We start from the raw sequence: 22,785 nt of genomic DNA on the forward strand, positions 1-22,785 counted from the left end.
GTCTGACATCATCAGATATTTTAATAGGACACTTATGTAAGAAATTGTGGCTGCCTTCTTCCTGAAACCACTCGATGGACTGTCTGGTATTGACACCCTCACTTATTCAATTGAATGAAATACCTGGAACTGCCTGATAACAAAGGGGGCGCTGTTTTTAGGAAGTATGCATCTATGTTTATTATAGCTCCTTCAACCCCCCTTAGGCCACATTCACATGTTCAGTATTTGGTCCGTATTTTACATCAGTATTTGTAAGCCAAAACCAAGAGTGGAACAATCGGAGGTAAAGTATAATAGAACACGTCACTACTTCTGGACTTATCACCCACTCCTGGTTTTGGCTTATAAATACTGATGTGAAATACTAACCAAATGCTGAACAAGGCCTCACTGGAGAGGTTGCCACGTAAGTCAACCTTCTGCAGTTATTTCTATAACTTTCGTTACTTGCCGGTGACCGAGATGTGCTATTGACTAATCATACAGGTGGCTCTCCCCACCCGCTGGCAGTGATAGGCCTCTCCCTTCGTACACATATAGGCAAAGGCTGGCTAGTCACTTTCAGCATGTGGGGAGAAACCCCCAGGACCTCCATATACAATATACACTGCAAAAAAAGATCCTGGCTACATCTGGTCTTGGAAAAACATAGCTGCTTTCTTTCAGTCATTCCAGCCCTCAGGTGGTGTGCGTTACCGCAACTCAGCTTTAATACCTGCAAAGAAGCCAAGCTGCAATACCGGACAAACACATGGACAATTCCTTGCATTGGAGTAAAAAGAGCTGATGTTCATAGTAAAAGGGCTGTCTCTAGAGAGGCAACCCTTAAAAACTCATGATAGCTTCATTTGTGCCATGAAAGAGTTAATCAAAAACTACCAAATCCTGTACACTCTTGATAAGTAAAGTACTTGCCATGACTTACAATTACAAAGAAGTCTTGACAATGAAATTTGTCCTGTGAAAGAGTAGCTCAAATGTTAATGTGTGGGTGAACATATATAAATATATATATATATATACAGTCATGGCCAAAAGTATTGACACCCCTGCAATTCTGTCAGATAATATTCAGTTTCTTCCTGAAAATGATTGCAAACACAAATTCTTTGGTATTATTATCTTCATTTAATTTGTCTTAAATGAAGAAACACAAAATAGAATGAAGCAAAAAGCAAAACATTGATCATTTCACACAAAACTCCAAAAATGGGCCGGACAAAAGTATTGGCACCCTCAGCCTAATACTTGATTGCACAACCTTTAGCCAAAATAACTGTGACCAACCGCTTCCGGTAACCATCAATGAGTTTCTTACAATGCTCTGCTGGAATTTTAGACCATTCTTCTTTGGCAAACTACTCCAGGTCCCTGATATTTGAAGGGTGCCTTCTCCAAACTGCCATTTTTAGATCTCTCCACAGGTGTTCTATGGGATTCAGGTCTGGACTCATTGCTGGCCACCTTAGAAGTCTCCAAGTGCTTCCTCTCAAACCATTTTCTAGTGCTTTTTGAAGTGTGTTTTGGGTTATTGTCCTGCTGGAAGACCCATGACCTCTGAGGTAGACCCAGCTTTCTCGCACTGGGCTCTAAATTATGCTGCAAAATTTGTTGGTAGTCTTCTGACTTCATAATGCCATGCACACGGTCAAGCAGTCCAGTGCCAGAGGCAGCAAAGCAACCCCAAAACATCAGGGAACCTCCGCCATGTTTGACTGTAGGGACCGTGTACTTTTCTTTGAATGCCTCTTTTTTCTCCTGTAAACTCTATGTTGATGCTTTTACCCTAAAAGCTCTACTTTTGTCTCATCTGACCAGAGAACATTCTTCCAAAATGTTTTAGGCTTTTTCAGGTAAATTTTGGCAAACTCCAGCCTGGCTTTTTTATGTCTCGGGGTAAGAAGTGGAGTCTTCCTGGGTCTCCTACCATACAGTCCCTTTTCATTCAGATGCTGACGGATAGTACGGGTTGACACCGTTGTACCCTCGGACTGCAGGGCAGCTTGAACTTGTTTGGATGTTAGTGGAGGTTCTTTATCCAACATCCGCACAATCTTGCGTTGAAATCTCTTGTCAATTTTTCTTTTCCGGCCACATCTAGGGAGGTTAGCCACAGTGCCATGGGCTTTAAACTTCTTGATGACACTGCGCACGGTAGACACAGGAACATTCAGGTCTTTGGAGATGGACTTGTAGCCTTGAGATTGCTCATGCTTCCTCACAATTTGGTTTCTCAAGTCCTCAGACAGTTCTTTGGTCTTCTTTCTTTTCTCCATGCTCAATGTGGTACACACAAGGACACAGGACAGAGGTTGAGTCAACTTTAATCCATGTTAACTGGCTGCGTGTGATTTAGTTATTGCCAACACCTGTTAGGTGCCACAGGTAAGTTACAGGTGCTGTTAATTACACAAATTAGAGAAGCATCACATGATTTTTAGAACAGTGCCAATACTTTTGTCCACCCTCTTTTTTAAGTTTGGTGTGGAATTATATCCAATTTGGCTTTAGGACAATTCTTTTTGTGTTTTTTCATTTAAGACAAATTAAATGAAGATAATAATAACAAAGAATTTGTGTTTGCAATCATTTTCAGGAAGAAACTGAGTATTATCTGACAGAATTGCAGGGGTGTCAATACTTTTGGCCATGACTGTATATAAATATACACAGTGGGGATAAGAAGTACAGTTTTTGATACACTGCTGATTTTTCATGTTTTCCCACCTATAAAGAATGGAGAAGGCTGTAATTTTTATCGTAGCTACACGTCAACTGTGAGACAAAATTTAAAAAACAAAAAACCCATAAAATCACATTGTATAATTAAATTACATTTTATTGCATGAAATAAATATTTGATCACCTACCAACCGGCAACAATTCTGGCTCTCACAGACCTGTTAGTTTTTCTGTAAGAAGCCTCCTACTATGCACTCATTACCTGGATTAATTGCACCTGTTTGAACTTGTTACCTGCATAAAAGTCACCTGTCCACACAATCAATCACACTCCAACCTCTCCACTATGGCCAAGACCAAAGAGCTGTTTAAGGACACCAGGGACAAAATTATAGGCCTGCACAAGGCTGGGATGGGCTAAAGGGCAATAGGCAAGCAGCTTGGTGAGAAGGCAACAACTCATGGGGTAAGGATGATTCTGAGAAAGGTCAGGAATCAGCTCTGAACTACACAGGACTCACTGTGTTTGGAGGAAGAAGGATGAGTACAACCCCAAGAACATCTGAGGAATGTTGGGGGAAACGTCATATTTTGGGGGTGCTTTACAGCAAAAGGAACATGACAACTGCACCGTATTGAAGATGGGTCATGGCTGGGTCTTCCAGCATGACAGTGACCCAAAACACACAGCCATGGAACTAAGCAGTGGCTCCGTAAGAAGCATTTCAGGGTCCTGGAGTGGCCTAGCCAGTCTCCAGACCTGAATCCAATAAAAAAATCTTTGGAGGGAGCTGAAACTAAATATTGCCCAGCGTCAGCCCCGAAATCTGAAAGATCTGGAGAAGATCTGAATGGAGGAGTGGGTCAAAATCCCTGCTGCAGTGTGCGCAAACTTGGTCCAGAACTATAGGAAGTATCTGACCTCCGCAATTGCAAACAAAGGTTTCTGTACCAAATATTAACCCCTTTTCCCCTGGAGCTTTTTTTGGTTTTGCGTTTTCGTTCTCCTCCTTCCCAGAGCCATAACTTTTTTATTTTTCCATCAATATGGCCATGTGAGGGCTTGTTTTTTTGCGGGACGAGTTGTCCTTTTGAGTGACACCATTGGTTTTACCATGTCGTGTACTAGAAAACGGGAAAAAAAATTCAAGTGCAGTGAAATTGCAAAAAAAAGTGCAATCCCACACTTGTATTTTGTTTGGCTTTTTTACTAGGTTAAATGCTAAAACTGACCTGCCATTATAATTCTCCAGGTCATTACGAGATCATAGACACCAAACATGTCTAGTTTTTTTTTATCTAAGTGGTGAAAAAAATGTAAACTTTCTTAAAAAAAGAAAAAAAAAATTGCGTCATTTTCCGATACCCATAGCGTCTCCATTTTACGTGATCTTGGGTTGGGTGAGGGCTTATTTTTTGCAAGCTGAGCTGATGTTTTAATGATACCATTTTGGTGCAGATATGTTCTTTTGATCGCCCGTTATTGCATTTTAATGCAATGTCGCTGCAACAAAAAACGTAATTCTGGCGTTTTGACTTTTCTCGCTACACCATTTAGCTATCAGTTAATCCTTTTTTTTTATTGATAGATCGGGCGATTCTGAATTCTGTGTATGTTTGATTTTATTTTTATTGCTTTACTTTGAATGTGGCGAAAGGGGGGTGATTTGAACTTTTATATATTTTTTTATATTTTTAAACACATTTTTTAAAAACTTTTGGCATGCTTCAATAGCCTCCATGGGAGACTGGAAGCTACCACATCCCGATCGGCTCAGTTACATAGAGGCGATGGAGAAAACCAAGGGAAAAAACACCGGACAGGAATAAAAAAGTATGATAGGACAAGACAAGAAAAATTAAGGCTAAAGCACCTTTTTTTTTTTTATTTCACTATTCCCGATTGGTCTGCCATTCTTCTTTTTTTATACAGCTGACTACAATGTATTTTAGTGCACATTTATTTCTGGGTTTTATACGTTTTCTTCAATACATAGAGTCAATGATCAGATCACTTCTATGTAGTTGAATTGCTCACTTGCTATGAGCGCCGACCACTGGGTGGCACTCACAGCAATCTGGCACTGACAACCATAGAGGTCTCCAGGAGACCTCTGGTTGTCATGCCGACACACCGGAGACCCGCGATCATGTGACACGGGTCACCGGTGTGCATATTTTCAGGCTCTTGTTAAATGCCGCTGTCAGAGACATTTTGTCAGGAATCGAACCTGGAACCTCTTGTCTGCTGGCCAGCAGCTCAGCCATCTGAGCTATGCGGCTGCTTGGAAGATCCCATGCGAAACCAGATACCAGTGATTCTTGTTCTTGATCAGCTCCACCCTGTGCTCTCCTAATTGGCCCATTGATTGCTAATTGCCCACCCTATATAACCTCAGCCAGTACTCTTCCTCATTGCGTGATTATTGTGCTTCCAGCCTGTAGTCAAGCTCCTTCTCCTGCTGCTGCTGCTGCTGCAGCTGCTGCTGCAGCTGCTCCATCTGCTAAGTATCGCTGATCCCGTGTACCGACTTCTGGCTTTTCCTCTGACTTCGTTATCCGCCTGCTCCATCTGCTAAGTATCGCTGATCCCGTGTACCGACTTCTGGCTTTTCCTCTGACTTCGTTATCCGCCTGCTCCATCTGCTAAGTATCGCTGATTCCGTGTACCGACTTCTGGCTTTTCCTCTGACTTCGTTATCTGCCTGCTCCATTGCTAAAGCATTGCTTATCCAGTGTACTGACTTTCGGCTTCACCTGACTACGCTTCCTGCCTTGCTCCCTCTAGTGGTTGCAATAATACTGGCTCCAACCTGAACCAGATCGTGACAGAATAATCACGCGCCAAAATGGAGTCCGTTGTAGCCACCCTGACAAAACAAGTTTCTGAACTTCAAAGTTTTTGTACCACTTACCAAGAAAAATATTCTAAACTACAAACAGTAGTATCAGGCCAACAAAAGGAAATAATTGAACTACAAAGGCAACTTCTTGACATGCGCAATTCAAGCCCAGAATCAAACGCACGAATGCCGCTGCCTGCAAAATTCAGTGGGGATCGTCAGCAGTACCGAGGATTCCTCAACCAATGCCGGATATACTTCCAAATGCAACCTGCTCCATTTACCAGCGATAGGAAGAAAGTTTTTTTTCTGATTAATCTCCTGACTGATGAAGCTCTTGCATGGGCCTCACCATATGTGGAAAAGAACTATGACATCCTTAATAACTTAGATTCCTTCATCACAGCTATGAATCAAGTTTTTGATGATCCAAACCGTTGTGCCACAGCAGAAACCAAATTGCATAATTTACGCAAGGACGACGCTCGGTCGCTGAATATACATCAGAATTCCGTCGCTGGGTGGCCGACACCACATGGAACTCAGCGGCCCAGAGAAGCCAGTTTCGACGAGGATTATCAGAGTCAGTAAAGGATGAGCTTGCCAGGGGCGAAACCCCTGATCAGTTGGAAGACTTTATTCACCTATGTGTTCGAATAGACCAGAGGCTCACCGAGCGGAGAAGGGAGAGACTTCGAGTACTGGAAAATAACCCTGCCTTTTCTTTCTCTTCGTCTAACCATGAACAAAAGACGCAAAGTGTGTCTGAACCGATGCAAATCGATGTTATTCGAAAACCGCTCTCAGCACAAGAAAAGCAGAGGCGACGGGCTGAAAATTTATGTCTCTATTGTGGGGGCTCAGGTCATTTCGCCATCAATTGTCCTAATAAAAGGACTATAGCCTTCATAAGCGACATGACTGCAAGCGATACAGACCTCTCCCAACAGCCATATCCTAGTATGCGGAAGATTTCATCAGTAACGCAGGAGAAAAACAAGATGTGTGCATCATCATCTCATTTTGTCATTCCCATTCAGGTCATAATGGGCAACCAAACAGTACGATGTTCGGCCTTGTTAGATTCTGGAGCAGGAGGGAATTTTATGGACTTAAAATTCACATTGGATAATAATATTTCAAGCAGAACTAAATCCATACCAATCGAAATGGAAACGGTGGACGGATCACCCTTATCTTCTGGACCTGTTACTCATGAGACGATTGAACTTGAGATTTGTATGGAACCTGATCATCACGAAACTGTCAGTTTCCATCTGATTTCCTCTCCAAAATTTCCCGTTATCCTAGGAGTTCCCTGGTTCTCAACTCATAACCCCTCTATCAACTGGGCTTCAAGGACCATTACCTTCCCTTCAGAATACTGTAAGAACAATTGCCATAGTGATTCACCTGTTCCTAAACAAATCCAAGTATCTGAGATTTCTCATACGAAGGAAGATAAACTACCACAATACCAACAATTTTCTGACGTCTGCAGCAAGAAAAAAGCTGATCAATTGCCTCCTCATCGTCCGTATGACTGCCCCATCGAGCTGCTTCCTGGAACAACTATTCCATTCGGGCGAATTTACAATCTCTCTGAACCAGAACTGAAGGTACCGAGAGAGTATCTGGATGAAAACTGGGGCACCCTTATTCTTTGTTGAAAAGAAAGACTCAACTCTGCGGCCATGTATCGATTACAGGGAAATTAATAAAATTACCGTAAAAAATCGCTACCCACTTCCGTTAATTCCAGAGTTATTAGAAAGACTCCGCTCTGCTAAAATTTTTACTAAACTGGACCTGAGATGGGCCTACAACCTCATACGGATTCGCCCTAGAGATGAGTGGAAGAGCGCCTTCAGAACAAGATACGGACATTTTGAGTACCTAGTGATGCCTTTTGGCCTTAGCAACGCCCCAGCCACCTTTCAGCACTTCATTAATGATGTATTTCGAGATTTTTTGGATCAATTTGTTGTTGTTTATCTCGATGACATTCTTATATTTTCAGACACCTTGGAGGAGCATCGCAGGCAAGTCCAGTTAGTCTTGGAACGTCTACAGGAGAATCATCTCTACATAAAACTTGAGAAATGTGAATTCGAACAACCCACGATCCAATTTTTAGGATATGTCATCTCCCCAGAAGGTCTGAGCATGGATCCTGGTAAGATCAATGCAGTGGTGGATTGGCCACCCCCAAAGAATTTGAAAGACGTCCAGCGCTTCATTGGCTTCGCCAACTTCTACAGAAGATTCATTAAAAACTTTTCAAGAATTATTCTGCCAATCACCTTGCTAACCAAGAAAACCCAAGTTTTTTTTTTGGTCTACAGAGGCACAGGAGGCTTTTGACAAATTAAAAAATCTTTTTACTTCCGCACCACTACTAGTCCATCCAAATCCGGAACTGCCATTTGTTGTTGAAGTGGATGCCTCGGATTCTGCAGTGGGAGCCATTCTGTCTCAGCGAGTTGGAGATAAGATGCAGCTTCATCCATGCGCATTTCTTTCTCATACCATGTCACCGGCGGAAAAGAACTACGACATTGGGAATAAAGAACTTTTAGCCATAAAAGTCGCCTTCTCCGAGTGGAGACATCTCCTAGAAGGTGCCAATCATCCGGTGAACGTCCTCACTGACCACAAAAATCTAGAGTTTTTACGCACAGCAAGAAGACTGTCTGCAAGACAGGCACGGTGGGCCTTGTTTTTCTCAAGATTTAATCTTGTAATTTCCTATCGGCCTGGTTCGAGAAATGGCAAAGCTGACGCCCTGTCCAGGATTTGTTCTGAACCTCAGGAGAGTTCTAATACTGACAGTACTATTCTGGGCCCCAAAAATTTTTTGGGAATATTGGACTCTAAAGTTTTTTTTGCTCAGATTAAAAATGGCTACCACAACGACCCTTTTCTTAACCATCCTCCTAAAGATGTCAATCTTTTTTTCAAGAAGGGATTTTGGATGCTGAACCACAGGGTTTATATCCCAGAATCGGTGAGACTCGAAGTCCTCAAATTAGTCCATGATTCTAAACTTGCAGGACACCCCGGAGTCATGAAAACCCAAGAACTACTACTTCGTTCCTTTTGGTGGCCTAATTGTAGAAGGGATGTGAAAAAATATGTGTCCTCCTGTGTAACATGTGCACGTAACAAGACACCACGTTCCTCTCCTTTAGGACTTCTACAACCTCTTCCAGTTCCATCTAGACCTTGGGGATCAATCTCAATGGATTTCATCGTGGATCTACCTCCATCTAAAAAAATGACTGTGATTCTTGTTGTGGTAGATCGACTCACAAAGATGGCCCATTTCATCCCAACTAAAAGAATTCCTACTGCGGAACAAACTGCTGAGTTAATGATCAAAGAGGTTTTTAAGCTGCATGGGACTGATGATAATGTAGTCTCCGACAGAGGGGTGCAGTTCACATCGAAATTCTGGAAAAACTTCTGTACAGCCCTAGGAGTCACTGTGAATCTTTCTACGTCTTTCCATGCGCAATCAAATGGCCAGACGGAGAGGACGAACCAGACTCTCGAGCAATACCTCCGCTGCTTCATTTCATATCTTCAAGATGATTGGGTGGACTATTTACCAACAGCGGAATTTGCCTATAACAACGCTAAACACAGCTCTACAGCCCAGAGTCCTTTTTATGCTAACTATGGCTTGCATCCAGTATGTATTCCTAATCTTCCTTTTGAAACTTCTACCCCTGCTGTTGCTGACCGACTCAACAGATTAAAGGAATCCCAGGAGAAATTAATTGAGATATTGCAAAAGGCCCAAGAAGACTATAAAAAAGCAGCAAATAAACGCCGTAGAGAACCTCCTAATCTGCACGTGGGTGACAAGGTTTGGTTGTCCACTAAAAACCTAAAAACACACGTGCCATCTTCTAAATTGGGACAAAAATTCATAGGACCCTTCCAAATTGCTGCACAAATTAACAAAGTTGCTTTCCGGTTGGAACTTCCCAGCAGTCTTAAGATTCACCCAGTGTTTCATGTATCTCTGCTCAAACCATTCTGTGAAAATCCATTTCCAGGAAGAACTCAGCCTCCTCCTCCACCTGAAAGGGTCCATGGCGAGGAAGAATTTATTGTGGAGAAGATTCTGGACTCTAGGAGAATCCGAGGTAACCTGCAGTATCTTGTGCAATGGAAGGGTTACGGACCAGAAGAAAACTCATGGGAACCGGAGGAAAATGTTCATGCTTCTAGGCTAACAAGAATCTTCCATCAGAGGTATCCAGATAAACCAGCCCCTGAGATGTCCAGAGGCCATCCTGGAAGGAGGGGAGTACTGTCAGGAATCGAACCTGGAACCTCTTGTCTGCTGGCCAGCAGTTCAGCCATCTGAGCTATGCGGCTGCTTGGAAGATCCCATGCGAAACCAGATACCAGTGATTCTTGTTCTTGATCAGCTCCACCCTGTGCTCTCCTAATTGGCCCATTGATTGCTAATTGCCCACCCTATATAACCTCAGCCAGTACTCTTCCTCATTGCGTTATTATTGTGCTTCCAGCCTGTAGTCAAGCTCCTTCTCCTTCTGCTGCTGCTGCTGCTGCTGCAGCTGCTCCATCTGCTAAGTATCGCTGATCCCGTGTACCGACTTCTGGCTTTTCCTCTGACTTCGTTATCCGCCTGCTCCATCTGCTAAGTATCGCTGATCCCGTGTACCGACTTCTGGCTTTTCCTCTGACTTCGTTATCCGCCTGCTCCATCTGCTAAGTATCGCTGATCCCGTGTACCGACTTCTGGCTTTTCCTCTGACTTCGTTAGAGGAACCTAACTTCCTCTGCTCCATTGCTAAAGCATTGCTTATCCAGTGTACTGACTTTCGGCTTCACCTGACTACGCTTCCTGCCTTGCTCCCTCTAGTGGTTGCAATAATACTGGCTCCAACCTGAACCAGATCGTGACACATTTTCTTGCCCATCAACTAATCGGCAACCTGTTTAGATTGCACGACCATCGTTACACACACATTCCAAATGAGCATGTTTGCCAGACTACGACATGGCGGGTAAGGGAATTTCCTATAATTAAGATATTGCCTTTCTGATAGTGTTGGATTATGGATTTATAATATGTAAAATGAGTAAGGTGGGGGGCAAACCTGCGTTGCTATTTCTGGTTTTCTGTTCCATTCTAGAAGTGCAGCTCCGTCACTCCATGGACACCAATGGCCCCCATTGAACTTCATAATAGTGTTCATTGCGATCTGTCATGGTGTCAGTCATTTTGAAGGAAAGGATAGGTGCTACACAGTATTATTCCCACCAGCTCTGAAACACAGAACCTAGTATGTGGTTATCATCTACGACATGTCAATAGCCATCGAGTTTTCATTGGCTAGTGACTTACAGGAACATCTGGTCAAAAAATTGTATGAGTTGGCGCTAGTCCACATCCTGCCCCACACTGCCTCCATCCAGGTGCTGCAACGACTTCTGAATTCCACCCAAATAAAGCATTTTACATGTAATATTTCTGCTGACTTAACATCATGCTATGTGAACGCAGCTATAAGATTTATAGACGGAATAATGGGTCGTATTTATCAATTTACTTATTTTACTCGCTTATTTAGCACCATCATATTCCATTGAGGCTTCCAATCCAAATTCCGTATCATTATTTGTTTGGAGTTTGGGAGTAAACTTGAGTATCCAAAGGAACCAAACGCAAACTCATTGAGGATGTTGTTTTTGGGTCTGATTGATCTCCGGACCCAGCACGCACTTCAAGGCTACAGTGCTAATTACTGAGCCACCGTGCTGCTTCCTTGTGTGGTAGTTTCCTTTCTGCAAGCACGGTCACTTGAGCTTTGAGGTGAGATGACCATCTTCAGCTTTCAAAATATAAAATTAAAAAGGTTGACTTAGAGTGACTGCAGATTTGTAACCTATGTGACTGCAGATTTGTGAATCCTAACATCGCTCACACTGCTCGCTGTGAGGATTCTCCAGTGCCGGCACCGGGAGCAGCAGGTGAGTGACTATAAGTAAGTGATTTACATACATGTGTTCACATTCTGACTAGACAGAAAGTATATTGAGCAAGCCTGGATACGTCTAATTGGAAGTATGCAAATCACATTTTTGCAGTCACATGACGGCCTCCTCACAGTGTGCCGTGCACGCGATTTGAGTATTTACAAGTCTGCAGTCACTCTATGTAGCCTAAGGCAGGATAACGCCTATAATTAACCTGTATGGTAAATGGATGGGGTCCTGGAAATCCTTTTACACCTTCTCTAGCATGGACTCAAAGTGCAGAAAGAACATGTTTTCTGATATTGAAAAAGCTTATTCCCCATCATACACTTGGGTTAATTTTTATAGGAAGCTGATCAAAAACTCATATTTATTTATCATTAGTTAATAATCATACAGCATAAATAATAAATATATTATTGTAGGGCAGTCTGTATGAGCGGCCTGATTTTCACATTCCTGTATTTTCAGAAGGGACTCTTGAAAATAGACTTATGTATGGGTGCCCCATAGTTGGGACCTTTAAACTCTACTGTATTCTGTAAATCCCAGTAGCAACTTGCTGTGAAATATCAGTAAATTGGGAAATGAGGAATTATATAGTACTTGTTGATAACCATGAACAGTTTGCGTATAGATGGATGCCCTAGGTCCTTGAAAAAATAAGTTCTTTGGAATTGCTCTGCTCTCTGGCTGCTTTGCTTGGGTGGCCAGAATGGGAGACTTTATTCAAAATGCAGTCATAGTATATTAGAGATGTATTCTTCTCATTACCCAAATTTAGGAATGACCACGCCTGTCAATATAAGAATCTATACTATGTAGTATTTGTTTTTTTTTATGTTTAAAGTGAAGATTTGTCAAAATCTTTCCAATGGTCCTGCCAAGAAAGGAAGCAGATAATATATTTAGGGCCCCTATGGACTTGTTAGAATGATTTCTGCAGTTAACTAAAAAACATGGAATTAATGACAGGTGGACCTTAAAGCGACCCCCACTCTGGCACTGAAAAGCAGCTATACATGTTAGAAATATGGCCACATTAAATGATGCCCTCCGGTTGACTCCTGCTGCTCCTCTGATCAGATCGGTGTTCCTTTCATCCAGACTCTAGTATGGCCACCGCAGTGGCATGAGTAGTGCAGTGGTAAATTTGATCCACACTTCCCCTATAGTGTTTTATAGGAAAATCAGAGATGTAGTTTAGACTTACCACTGTAAGTGCCAGGACAGTATGATGGTCATCTTGGAAGTAGGAGGCAAGGAATGATGATCTGAGCAGAGGAGGAAGAGGGAGACATATAGAGGGCACCAGTTATGGTGACTATATGAGAAATATAGGCACCGTACATTTAAGCATTGTATTAAGCCATTGCTAAATTGCAATAATAGTTTGCCTGGGATCAGAATCAGTCTATTTGAAGAGCCTCACCATGAGTCACTGACTGGTACAGAAGGAAAGAGGACTTATTCAAATTGGCCTCTAGAGAAATGAGTAGCACTGTGATGGGCTATCGCTGATGATGAGGGTACTAAGTCCATCCTTCAGCAGAGGAAGGCAGGGGAGACATGGATCATGCTTACCATAGCAATCCTCATGCATTGGCCACTTTGCACTTGAAGAGAACCAGGTATCAATCTCAGATACAGAAGAGAAGCAGAGTTGAGGCCATTAGGTAGATTGACTACACATTAGAAATGTATGGTAACATAGAGGGTTGCTTTAAGAAAATCATTTAACTACAAAACTAGTCATTGAATTACAGCCAGATGGCAAAATCCACTTAGTGCAATCTGTTACCGTTCCTCTGTAGCTAAAGGTAGTAACGATGACAGATTTCCGCAAGTAGAGTTAATCCAATATGTGTCCCGTTAGTTTGCTAATTATCCTTTTATTGTACCGAAACTAAACACGTTCCATTTTGTATCATTCTTTTAGCAAATTTCTCAGCTCCTCTCCTTGCTCCACCAAGGACAAGTTCACCCCAAGACACTTCATAGAGGGAACAAGTACTCGTCTAAAGCTGGCAGGTAACGTGACCAAACTAATGGCTGAATGTATGAAGGAACTTGTTTAAAGTTGGTGGATAGTGACACAGAGAGTCAACCTTCGCTTCCTTAGATAATAGCTATGATTTTGCACAACTGTCAGACTATAAATATTTGGAAGCACCTAGAAGGACCACATATGGGAAACATTTATCCTAAGTTTCACATTTCAAGACATAGTATAACTGAAGCAGCGTGTTCCTAATTTAGATTGTAAGAGGTAACTTAAAGGACTTTTCCAAGTTTGGAAAACCTCTATAACCCATCGCTATAGTCACCCTCCCTGGTTCCAGCCCTGAGTCGGCACTGCTGCTCCCTTTGTTTGTTATTGACTGCGGCGCTTACACCCTGTCAACAGGGCTGCAGACAATCACTGAGCTCAGTTGTTCTACCGAGTTTACAGAATGAGCCGCTAAGAGTTGTTGAGCTCATTGATTGGCTGTAGCGCTATCGAAGCAATGTCAGCAATGCAAACAATAACAGACACCGGGACCAGCAGTAGAGACACAGCGCTGTACCCAAGGAGGGTGAGCAAACCAGTTTGTTTATAGTGAAAAGAAGAGGGGAGGAATGACGCATCCATGTTGAATAAAAAAATCTTCAAACTATTACATATTCATCAGATTAAAATTCACACGATGGTTTTAGAAAAAACACTGACGCTTTTCTGGTACTAGCTGCAACCTCTATGCGCCAGAAACCCGTCAGGGTTTTTTCTCCAAAACCATAGTATGGATTTTAACCTGATGAATATGTAACAAAGTTTGAAGATATTTCATTAAGCGTGGATGTGCCACTATATGCATTTTCTATCGGTCAGTAGTATTGGAACGGCACCCATCAAGAAAAAGATAGGTTTCAATTTCTATGTACGGTCGATGGGCAATAATTTTTCCTTTTCAGAGCAGTTTGTCTCAAAACAAACCAACTAGGGGACAGGGTTTTTCCCACACTGGAAAACCCTTTTAAATTGAGATACTAGTGAAATCTCTCCAAAAGAACAACTCCATATTTTCAGTTACCCCATAATTAATATTACTGGACATCTTTGAGGAAACCACCTACCTAGAATAGCACTTTGCGATGCAAATTTAGGTGGCCTTCCAAAAGCGGTTTCACATTATGTAGTATTACTTGCAATTCATTCATTAAAATCCCTGGTCTTTTTGGGATTAGAAGGAGCAGGACAATAAACAAATGAATTACATATTAAAGTGCACCTGTCAGCAGTTTTGGCCAATAGAAGATACGGCCATCACCTTTCAGGGCTAATACACAGCATTCTATAATGTTGTATATAAGCCCTCAACCCAACCTGGAAGAACTAAACAATAAGTTTTATTATAGCTACCTGCGGGGCAGTTCAGTCTGATGGGTGTCACAGGTCCGGGTCCGGTGCCTCTCATCTTCTTATGATCGCTGCCCTCCTGCTTGCTTCTTCTTGGCTCCCCGGCATCGCACTCCTGCGCAGGCACATAGAGCCCCAGACAGTGCAAGGGGTCCCAGATATGGCACAGGGGCCCCAGATATCACACAGGAGCCCCAGACATTGCACAGGGGCCCCATACATTGCACAGGGGCCCCAGAATCACACATCACACAGGGGCCCCAGACCGCACAGGATTGATTGATATACTCAAGAATGGGGCCTCAGACATCGCACAGGGGGTCCCAAATAGCGCACGGGGCAGAGACCGCACACAGTGGCACTGCGTGCTGTCTCTTCCCCCCCTTGCAAGATGTCTCTGCCCCCCTGTGTGCTGCCCAGGGCCCCTGAATGCTGCCAGGGGTCCCTGTGTGCTGCATGGGGCCCCTGATGTGCTGCCTGGGCCCCTGATGTGCTGCCTGGGGCCCCCGTGCATGCCTGGAGCCCCGTGTGCTGCCTGGGGCCCCGTGTGCTGTCTCTGCCCCTGTGTGCTGCCTGGGGTCCTGTTTGCTGTCTCTGCCCCCCCGTGTGCTGTTTGGGGCCCCGTGTGCTGCCTGGGACCCCGTTCGCTGTCTCTGCCCCCCCCATGTGCTGCCTGGGGCCCCGTTATTGAGTATATCACGCAATAGTTCTCAAAAGCCTGAAAAATCTGATCTACAGCAGCTGGGGTATACTCTGACCTGGAGGGGTATAATCTGGCCTAGTCCAATTTATACCCCGGGGTATAGTTTGGCCAATTTATACCCCAGGTATATTCTGTGTGGGTGGTTAATCTGGCCTGTTACAGTGGGGTTCTTTGACCTTTTCTGGCACCTGTGCACTGCAGTACTTTTCTCTGCCCTCAACAGGGCAGATAAGTACGCTTGCGCAGGAGCGTGATGCTGGGGAGCCTGTGTTGATGATAAAGGGTCGCGTCATCCATATGAAGCGAGCAGGAGGGCGGCGATCACAAGAAGATTGGAGGTGGCGGACCAAGACCTGCGACACCCATCGGACTGGACCGCCCCTCACGTGAGTATAATAATAAAGCTTCTTTTTCAGTTCTCCCAGGTCGAGTCCGGGGCTTATCTCCAGCATTATAGAATGCTGTGTATAAGCCCTGAAAGGTGATGGCCGCATCTTATATCGGCCAAAACTGCTGCAGGTGCACTTTAAATGAAATCTTTTCCCACAAAACTATATTTCAGTCTGCCCCTGTTAACTTAGCAGCAGACTGCGAAAATCATCCCATCTATTTGGATCTCTGCTTTTTGTCTGAGACCACATGGAAGGTGATTTTTTTTAGATTAGTTAAAGGGGTATTCCCATCTCCATGATCACATCCCAATTGCAGTATAATTCTTCTGATTCGCTATGTTGCATATCTCATGTGCAGGGCATTGCAGCAGCTTAAAGAAGTTGTCCACTACTTGGACAACTCTGTAGTGAAACCTCCACCAGGGGGAGCTGGTGAGGGAAGAGATGTTACACACTAAGAGCAGCAACCCTGAGCAACAGCACAGGTGCCACAGGTAATGAGAGAGAATAGTCAGACGACCGAGTCAGAAACTAGCAGGAGCAGACGTACCAGAAGGAGCAGCAATACACGTAGTCAAAATACCAAGCCGAGAGTCAGAAAGCCAGAACATGAGCACGGGGTCCAAAACGTGAGAAGAAATATGTGGTCGGGGTACAAGCCGGGGAATCAGATGCCAGAGAGGGAACGTAACAGCAGAGACGAATACCAAGAGACGGGGTCAGAAATCAGTCCGGGTCACGCACGTGAATATCAGTCAAAGGCAGGAGGAACACCAAGGTACAAGGGTCAGAGGCTCTAAACTGGAAGCTTGAGCTATCACTAACACTGGTCAGCAGGCTGTGAGAGACTGAAATAGCCCAGCTAGCTCCAGAACGAGGATGAGGAGATTAACTCCCGCATGACCAGTCCGGAGTGAAGACAGCAGAAAATAAACTCCGGACTGGACCATGACAAACTCCTTGTCATACCCCACACATGGTTCCGATAAAGTAAAAAATCTTATACTTCCCTCCAGTGCCAGCATCCACTCTCTACAGGGCTTCCGTGCGGTTGTTGTGATACTTGACCCCAGCGCCCAATCAGCATTGGCGTCACTGTCTCCGCCTTCGGACAAATTAAACATGAAAAGGAAGCCTGGGCTGCAGCTGATCTCTGACTTCCACTTCATGTTCAATTTGTCCGAAGGCGGAGACAGTGACGGCAGCACTGATTGGGGCCGGGGTCATGTGTCACAACAACCACACAAGAGCCCAGGGGAGAGTGAGTGCAACACCACGGGAACAGCGTCGTCACGGGAGGTGAGTGTAGGCTTTTTTATTTTTTCGGGGACAAGAGTGGCGTATGAAAAGGGGTTGTCCTAGCAGTGAACAACCCCTTTAAGTATCCATGGTTATGACCACTAAGAGCTCACTGACTGTCACTATATGCATGGTCGTAGCCATGGATGGATACCTATGCTACTGCAATGCCCTGCACTTGGGGAAGCGACATAGCTAATCAGAAGAACTAAACTACATTTCTTATTGGAGGTATTTGCTAATATTATTATTATTACACCTATTACATATTGGGACAGGATCTTGGAGATGGTAATACACGTTTAACTTGTTTTTGGTGTTGTGTGGCAGCCATTATTGCTATGTTGCTGTGGGGTAGTGTGGCCGAGGGCAGTTGGGATTTTGCCTGGCAGCATGAGTGCTGTTGGGCACCTGGGTCGCTCTCCCTACTAATGTAATTTTGCAGCGCTAAGCCTGAGTAGTGACCCATGATGTGGCAGTGGGCTTATACAATCTGATCAAAATGTTAAGCAAGAATCTTTGTTCAGTTTTGTAAATTTTGCTAAGCCGTAGTGTATAATACTTGGATGTGCGGTCCAGGTCTTTTTTTCTACATTTATGGTCCTTGTTAAACCAGTCCTTTTTCCCTCAAAATTATAAATCAATCTGCTCAGTTCCTCCTGTATCATGCTGACATGTTCCCATTAAAGGGGTTATCCAGAACTATACTAGTTTTTGGCTCATAGTAAAAAAATAAATAACTAACAGGCAGAGAGTTGCTAAGTCCCAGCCTGTTCTATCCTGTGGCAGCTCAGAGCAGTCACTAATTGCTCCTGCTGGCAATTGAGCTGTTAGATGTCAACAGAGCAGCTCTTCTTCTTTCAGACAATTCTATTGACAGGGGGTGTGACTGCTGTCATGCCGATTGATAGCTGATTTTCCGCAGTTAAGGCAGTGGGGAGTCGGCTGCCAATCATCATGACATTGGCAGTCTTGCCCAGGTCAATGTGACGTCAGCGGAAACTGCAACTACTTACCTGTTAGTTCTTAGGCCCATAGTAAAAATTTAACATAGTCCTGGATAACCCTTTTAAGTGTATATTTTTACTGTACAACATACTTACCATACATACGTTGGTGTCTTATGTGCACTTCGTCTCACACTTAGGGTATGTGCACACATTGAAGATTTGCCTGCAGAATTTTGTGAGGTCTTATACAGACAGGTGTGTGCCTTTACAAATCATGTCCTATCAGTTTAATTAAACACTGTGATGGAGTCAGCTTCTGCTGAGTCGATTTCTAGAGTGGACCCTCTGGGTCGTGGCACCAACCCACCTAGGGCGAGCTTACCTTGTGAGGAACCACCCCCTATACAGGGAGTGTCAGGGGCAAAAACAAGGGGGTGAGCCACCATGACTGCTGGAACCAGACGGCCAGCTCAAGGAAGACACAAATGCGAGTGTCTGGCAAAAAGGAACGTGCAGGGTACAAGACAAGACAAAGCGTGGTCACAGGGTTTCTTCAATAAAGTGTGGTCTCAGGGTATAATCAGGTTCAAGACGTGATAACAAGGACAAAGTTATACATAGCAAGGCACGTGCGTGGGCACGCCAAGGTCCAAGGCATGATACGTGCTAGGTGGCACGCCAGGGTTCCGGCAAGGGCTAGATGGCATCCGACTCCGGACATCTAGCAATGATCGACAGACTCCGGACATCAGGCTGCGGACATCAGCTCCGGACATCAGGCCGCAGTCATCAGGCTCCGGACCTCTGGCAGCGATCGGGAGGCTCCGGGCATCCGGCAGGCAAGCCAGTGTTCAGGCAAGGAGGCACGCCAGAGTTCAAGACATGGTGCGTGTTAGGTGACACGCCAAGGTCCAAGGCAGGGTTCAAGGCAGAATACGTGCTAGGAGACACACCAGGGTTCAAGACAGGGGTCAAGGCAGAATATGTGCTAGGAGACACCAGGGTCCAAGGCAGGGTTCTAGGCAGGATGCGTGGTAGGAGACACACCAGGGTCCAAGGCAGGGTGCATTCTAGAGGACACGCCAGGGTTCAGGCTGGGGCCTGTGCATGCTAGGTGGCACGCCAGGATTCAGGCTAGGGCCTGTGCATGCTAAGAGACACGCCAGGGTTCAGGCTAGGGCCTGTGCGTGCTAGGAGGCACACCAGGGTTCAAGCTAGGGCCTGTGCGTGTTAAGAGACATGCCAGGTTCAGGCTAGGGCCTGTTCGTGCTAGAGGACACGCAATGCACAGTGCAAGGACAGCATGAGTGCAAGGAAGCACAGAGAGCACGGCTGGGACACTGGCTAGCTGGTCGGGCTGAGGCACAGACAGGCGGGCACGACTGAGGCGAGCACGGCTAAGGCACAACAGGCAGACACAGCTAAGTCACTGGCAGACAAGCATGGCTGAGGCACAAGCAGGCGGGCACGGCTGAGGCACAAACAGGCAGACGAGGCAAGGCCAGGCACGTGCAAAGGGAATGCGGAGAGACAAAGCAAAGTAAAGCACAGAACAAGGAGCGGAACATAGGCTGAAGCACAGAGCCGGGTAAAAGAAAGAGAAATGGAGCGTATGCTAGAGCCAAGAGCCGAGTCGGAGACAGAGCAGAGTACAGACAGGTAGCGGAACGTATGCTGAGGCACAGAGCCGGGTACAAGGGAAAAGCGGAGCGTATGCCAGAGCACAGAGCCAGGTATATGGCAAAGCACAGAGTACAAGACAGGGCTTGTGCTAAAGGAGCATGGAAAGGCAGAATACAAAGATAAGGCTTAAAGCAGAGTACATGGCCAAAGCGCGTACAGACCGCACGGTGAGGCACAGTACGGAAACAGGCTTGTGCAAGAGAGCACGATAGGACAGAGTGAAGGAAAGAAGCAGAGCTTGTGCTAAAGGAGCACAATAAGACAGAGTACAGAGAAAGCACACAAGGCAAGATACAGGACACGAGACAAGGTACAGGACACCAGATGAAGACAGGACATCAGACGAAGTACAGGACAAAGGACAAACACAGGACACCAGACGAAGTACAAGCACAGAGCATGTGCGAAGAAGCACAACAGGGCAGAGTGCAAGGGCACAGAATACAGGGAGCAACCGAGCCGACCAAACAGCCTAGCAGGGAAGCAACACGATACTCAGGCCCTGACCACAGGAAGGGGCGGTCTGATATAGGCCATTAGCACCTGGACTTCCGGGTCACGACCATGGGGGGAACTTCCAGGTCAGGTCCTCCAGAACCATAGAGTGGATCGCTGGGTCAGGTCGTACTGGACCATAGAGAGGATCACATGGTTGGGTCCTCCAGGACTATAGAGAGGATTGCTGGGTCAGGTCCTCCTGGACCATAGAGAGGATCACATGGTCGGGTCCTCCAGGACCATAGAAAGGAACACATGGTCGGGTCCTCCAGGACCATAGAGAGGATTACTAGGTCAGGTCCTCTAGGACCATAGAGAGGATTGCCGGATTAGGTCCTCCAGGATCATAGAGAGGATTGCTGTATTCGGTCTTCCAGGATCATAGAGAGGACTGCAAAAGGCAGAGCAGAGACGGGCGCGCACACAGCAACATCATGCAGGCATGGTGAGGTACGTGTGCACACTGCTCCAGGGGTCATGTAGCATAACAGACCCGACAGGCATAACAGTGAGGTGCGCGTGCACACTGCTCCAGGGGTCATGCAGCATAACAGACATGACAGGCATAACAGTGAGGTGCACATGCACACTTCTCCAGGGGTCATGCAGCATAACAGACACGACAGGCATGATTAACACAGCTGGACTCCAATGAAGGATTAGAACCGTGTCAAGGAGGATCACAAGGAAATGGACAGCATGTGACTTAAAGGTTGTTCTTTTTTAATACATTTGCAAAAACTTCTACATTTCTGTTTTTTCAGTCAAGATGGGGTGCAGAGTGTACATTAATGAGAGAAAAAAATAAACTTTTTTTAATTTACCAAATGGCTGCAATGAAGCAAAGAGTGAAAAATGTAAAGGGGTCTAAATACTTTCCGTACCCACTGTACCATATTAATATTTAATTTACTACATTATAAGATAAATCCTAATGAAAGTTTAACCAATTAGGTGAATACTAAAACTGTACCTAAACTGGTTTGTTAATACTAAAACAAAATCTATATACATAAAGCTAAATGTAGGTATGTGTGTGTATGTATCAAGCCCCGCCCACTCCACATAGCCCCGCCCACTCCACAAAGCCACACTCACTCCACGCACAAAACCTCGTGCACACAACCCATGTTGTTAGCGCACACGGGCGGAGACACATTCACCTCGAAAGCCACCCTGCAATACTCACCGGCCACGATGTCCCAACCGCTGCGAGCTACAATCAGGGCCGCTGCCTTCAGAGTATCAGTGCACAGCTGGCACAGGCCACACCTAGCTCTGTTGTGTCTAGAATGGAGTTGCTCTTGTCAGGCATGAGGTCAAGGGAAAGGGAGGAGCCTCATGGATTACACTGCTGTGCTCATAACAGGAAGTTGCTGTGCATGTGTGAGAAGAAAATGAGAGGAGTGAGTGGAAAATAGTGGAGTGAGGGGAAAATAATGGAGTGAGGGGAAAATGAGAAGTGTGAGTGGAAAATGAGGAGTGAGTGGAAAATAGTGGAATGATTGGAAAATGACAGGTGTGAGGTCAAAATGGCATGTGTGAGGGGGAAAATGAGAGGAGTGAGGGGAAAATGAGAGATGTCAGGGGGAAAATGAGAGATGTGAGCAGACAAATGAGAGGCGTGATGGGAAAATGAGAGAAGTGAATGCGGCGGAGCCACAGTTAGTTACTATGCCCGAGCAACGCCGGGCTCTTCAGCTAGTGTATATATAAAATGAGCCTAAGTTTCTTAGTACACATTAACCATTATACTGTAAAAAACACTTTTGACTTTATGGCAAAGTAATTCACGTGTCACCAAAATGTTCTCAAGACAGCACCCGCTGGAGGAGTGTCTGTAGTTAATGGGTGAAATATAGATGTCAAGAGCATGATGATGTCTCTTATTACTGCCGAGTAATAATAGTAATAAAGACCATAACAGTTTTATACTTTTTGATCAAGCTGTGCAACTCCACTTGTCACTTTATTGTGGCCTCATTCAAGTGTGTCCCTACCCTTACAATCTTGCTCAACTTTTACATACTTTTTTGAGATGTTTTCTGCTTTCACTAAATGAATTTAGGAAATTAATGGTCAGTCTGTATTAACTTTCAGATGTACTGGACAAGACACAGACTGGCAGAGCACAAAGGACAGTGGACATGGTGAAAGTGAGGCTGGTGACTTGGACTCTGAGCCGGGTGGAGATCTTTTTTCTACCCATCAGATGGTAGAGGACAACCTGGAGGCTCTGTTTGGTCCATGTATAGGTGAGTCGCCATAATTGAACATGACCTGGCATTGAAAAATAGAAATTTGCTGCAAATAAGCA

The 22,785-nt window shown here is 44.9% G+C and overlaps 1 protein-coding gene and 1 long non-coding RNA gene across 2 annotated transcripts in view; one reads left to right on the forward strand and one right to left on the reverse strand.

Annotated features, from left to right (window-relative positions):
* Positions 1-22,785, reverse strand: part of LOC141083650 (uncharacterized) — a 231,390-nt gene that overhangs the window by 73,748 nt on the left and 134,857 nt on the right. The window lies entirely within an intron of this gene.
* The window catches only part of PCDH12 (protocadherin 12), a 32,301-nt gene that overhangs the window by 3,740 nt on the left and 5,776 nt on the right, over positions 1-22,785 (forward strand). The window contains exons 2-3 of the mRNA XM_073568018.1: positions 13,486-13,577; positions 22,569-22,723. Of these exons, the coding sequence (XP_073424119.1) occupies positions 13,486-13,577; positions 22,569-22,723 (247 nt within the window). The remainder of the gene's footprint in view (positions 1-13,485; positions 13,578-22,568; positions 22,724-22,785) is intronic.

Source organism: Dendrobates tinctorius, unplaced genomic scaffold (assembly GCF_039654945.1).
Source record: "Dendrobates tinctorius isolate UK_male_01 unplaced genomic scaffold, ASM3965494v1 ptg000020l, whole genome shotgun sequence".
Taxonomy (NCBI): domain Eukaryota; kingdom Metazoa; phylum Chordata; class Amphibia; order Anura; family Dendrobatidae; genus Dendrobates; species Dendrobates tinctorius.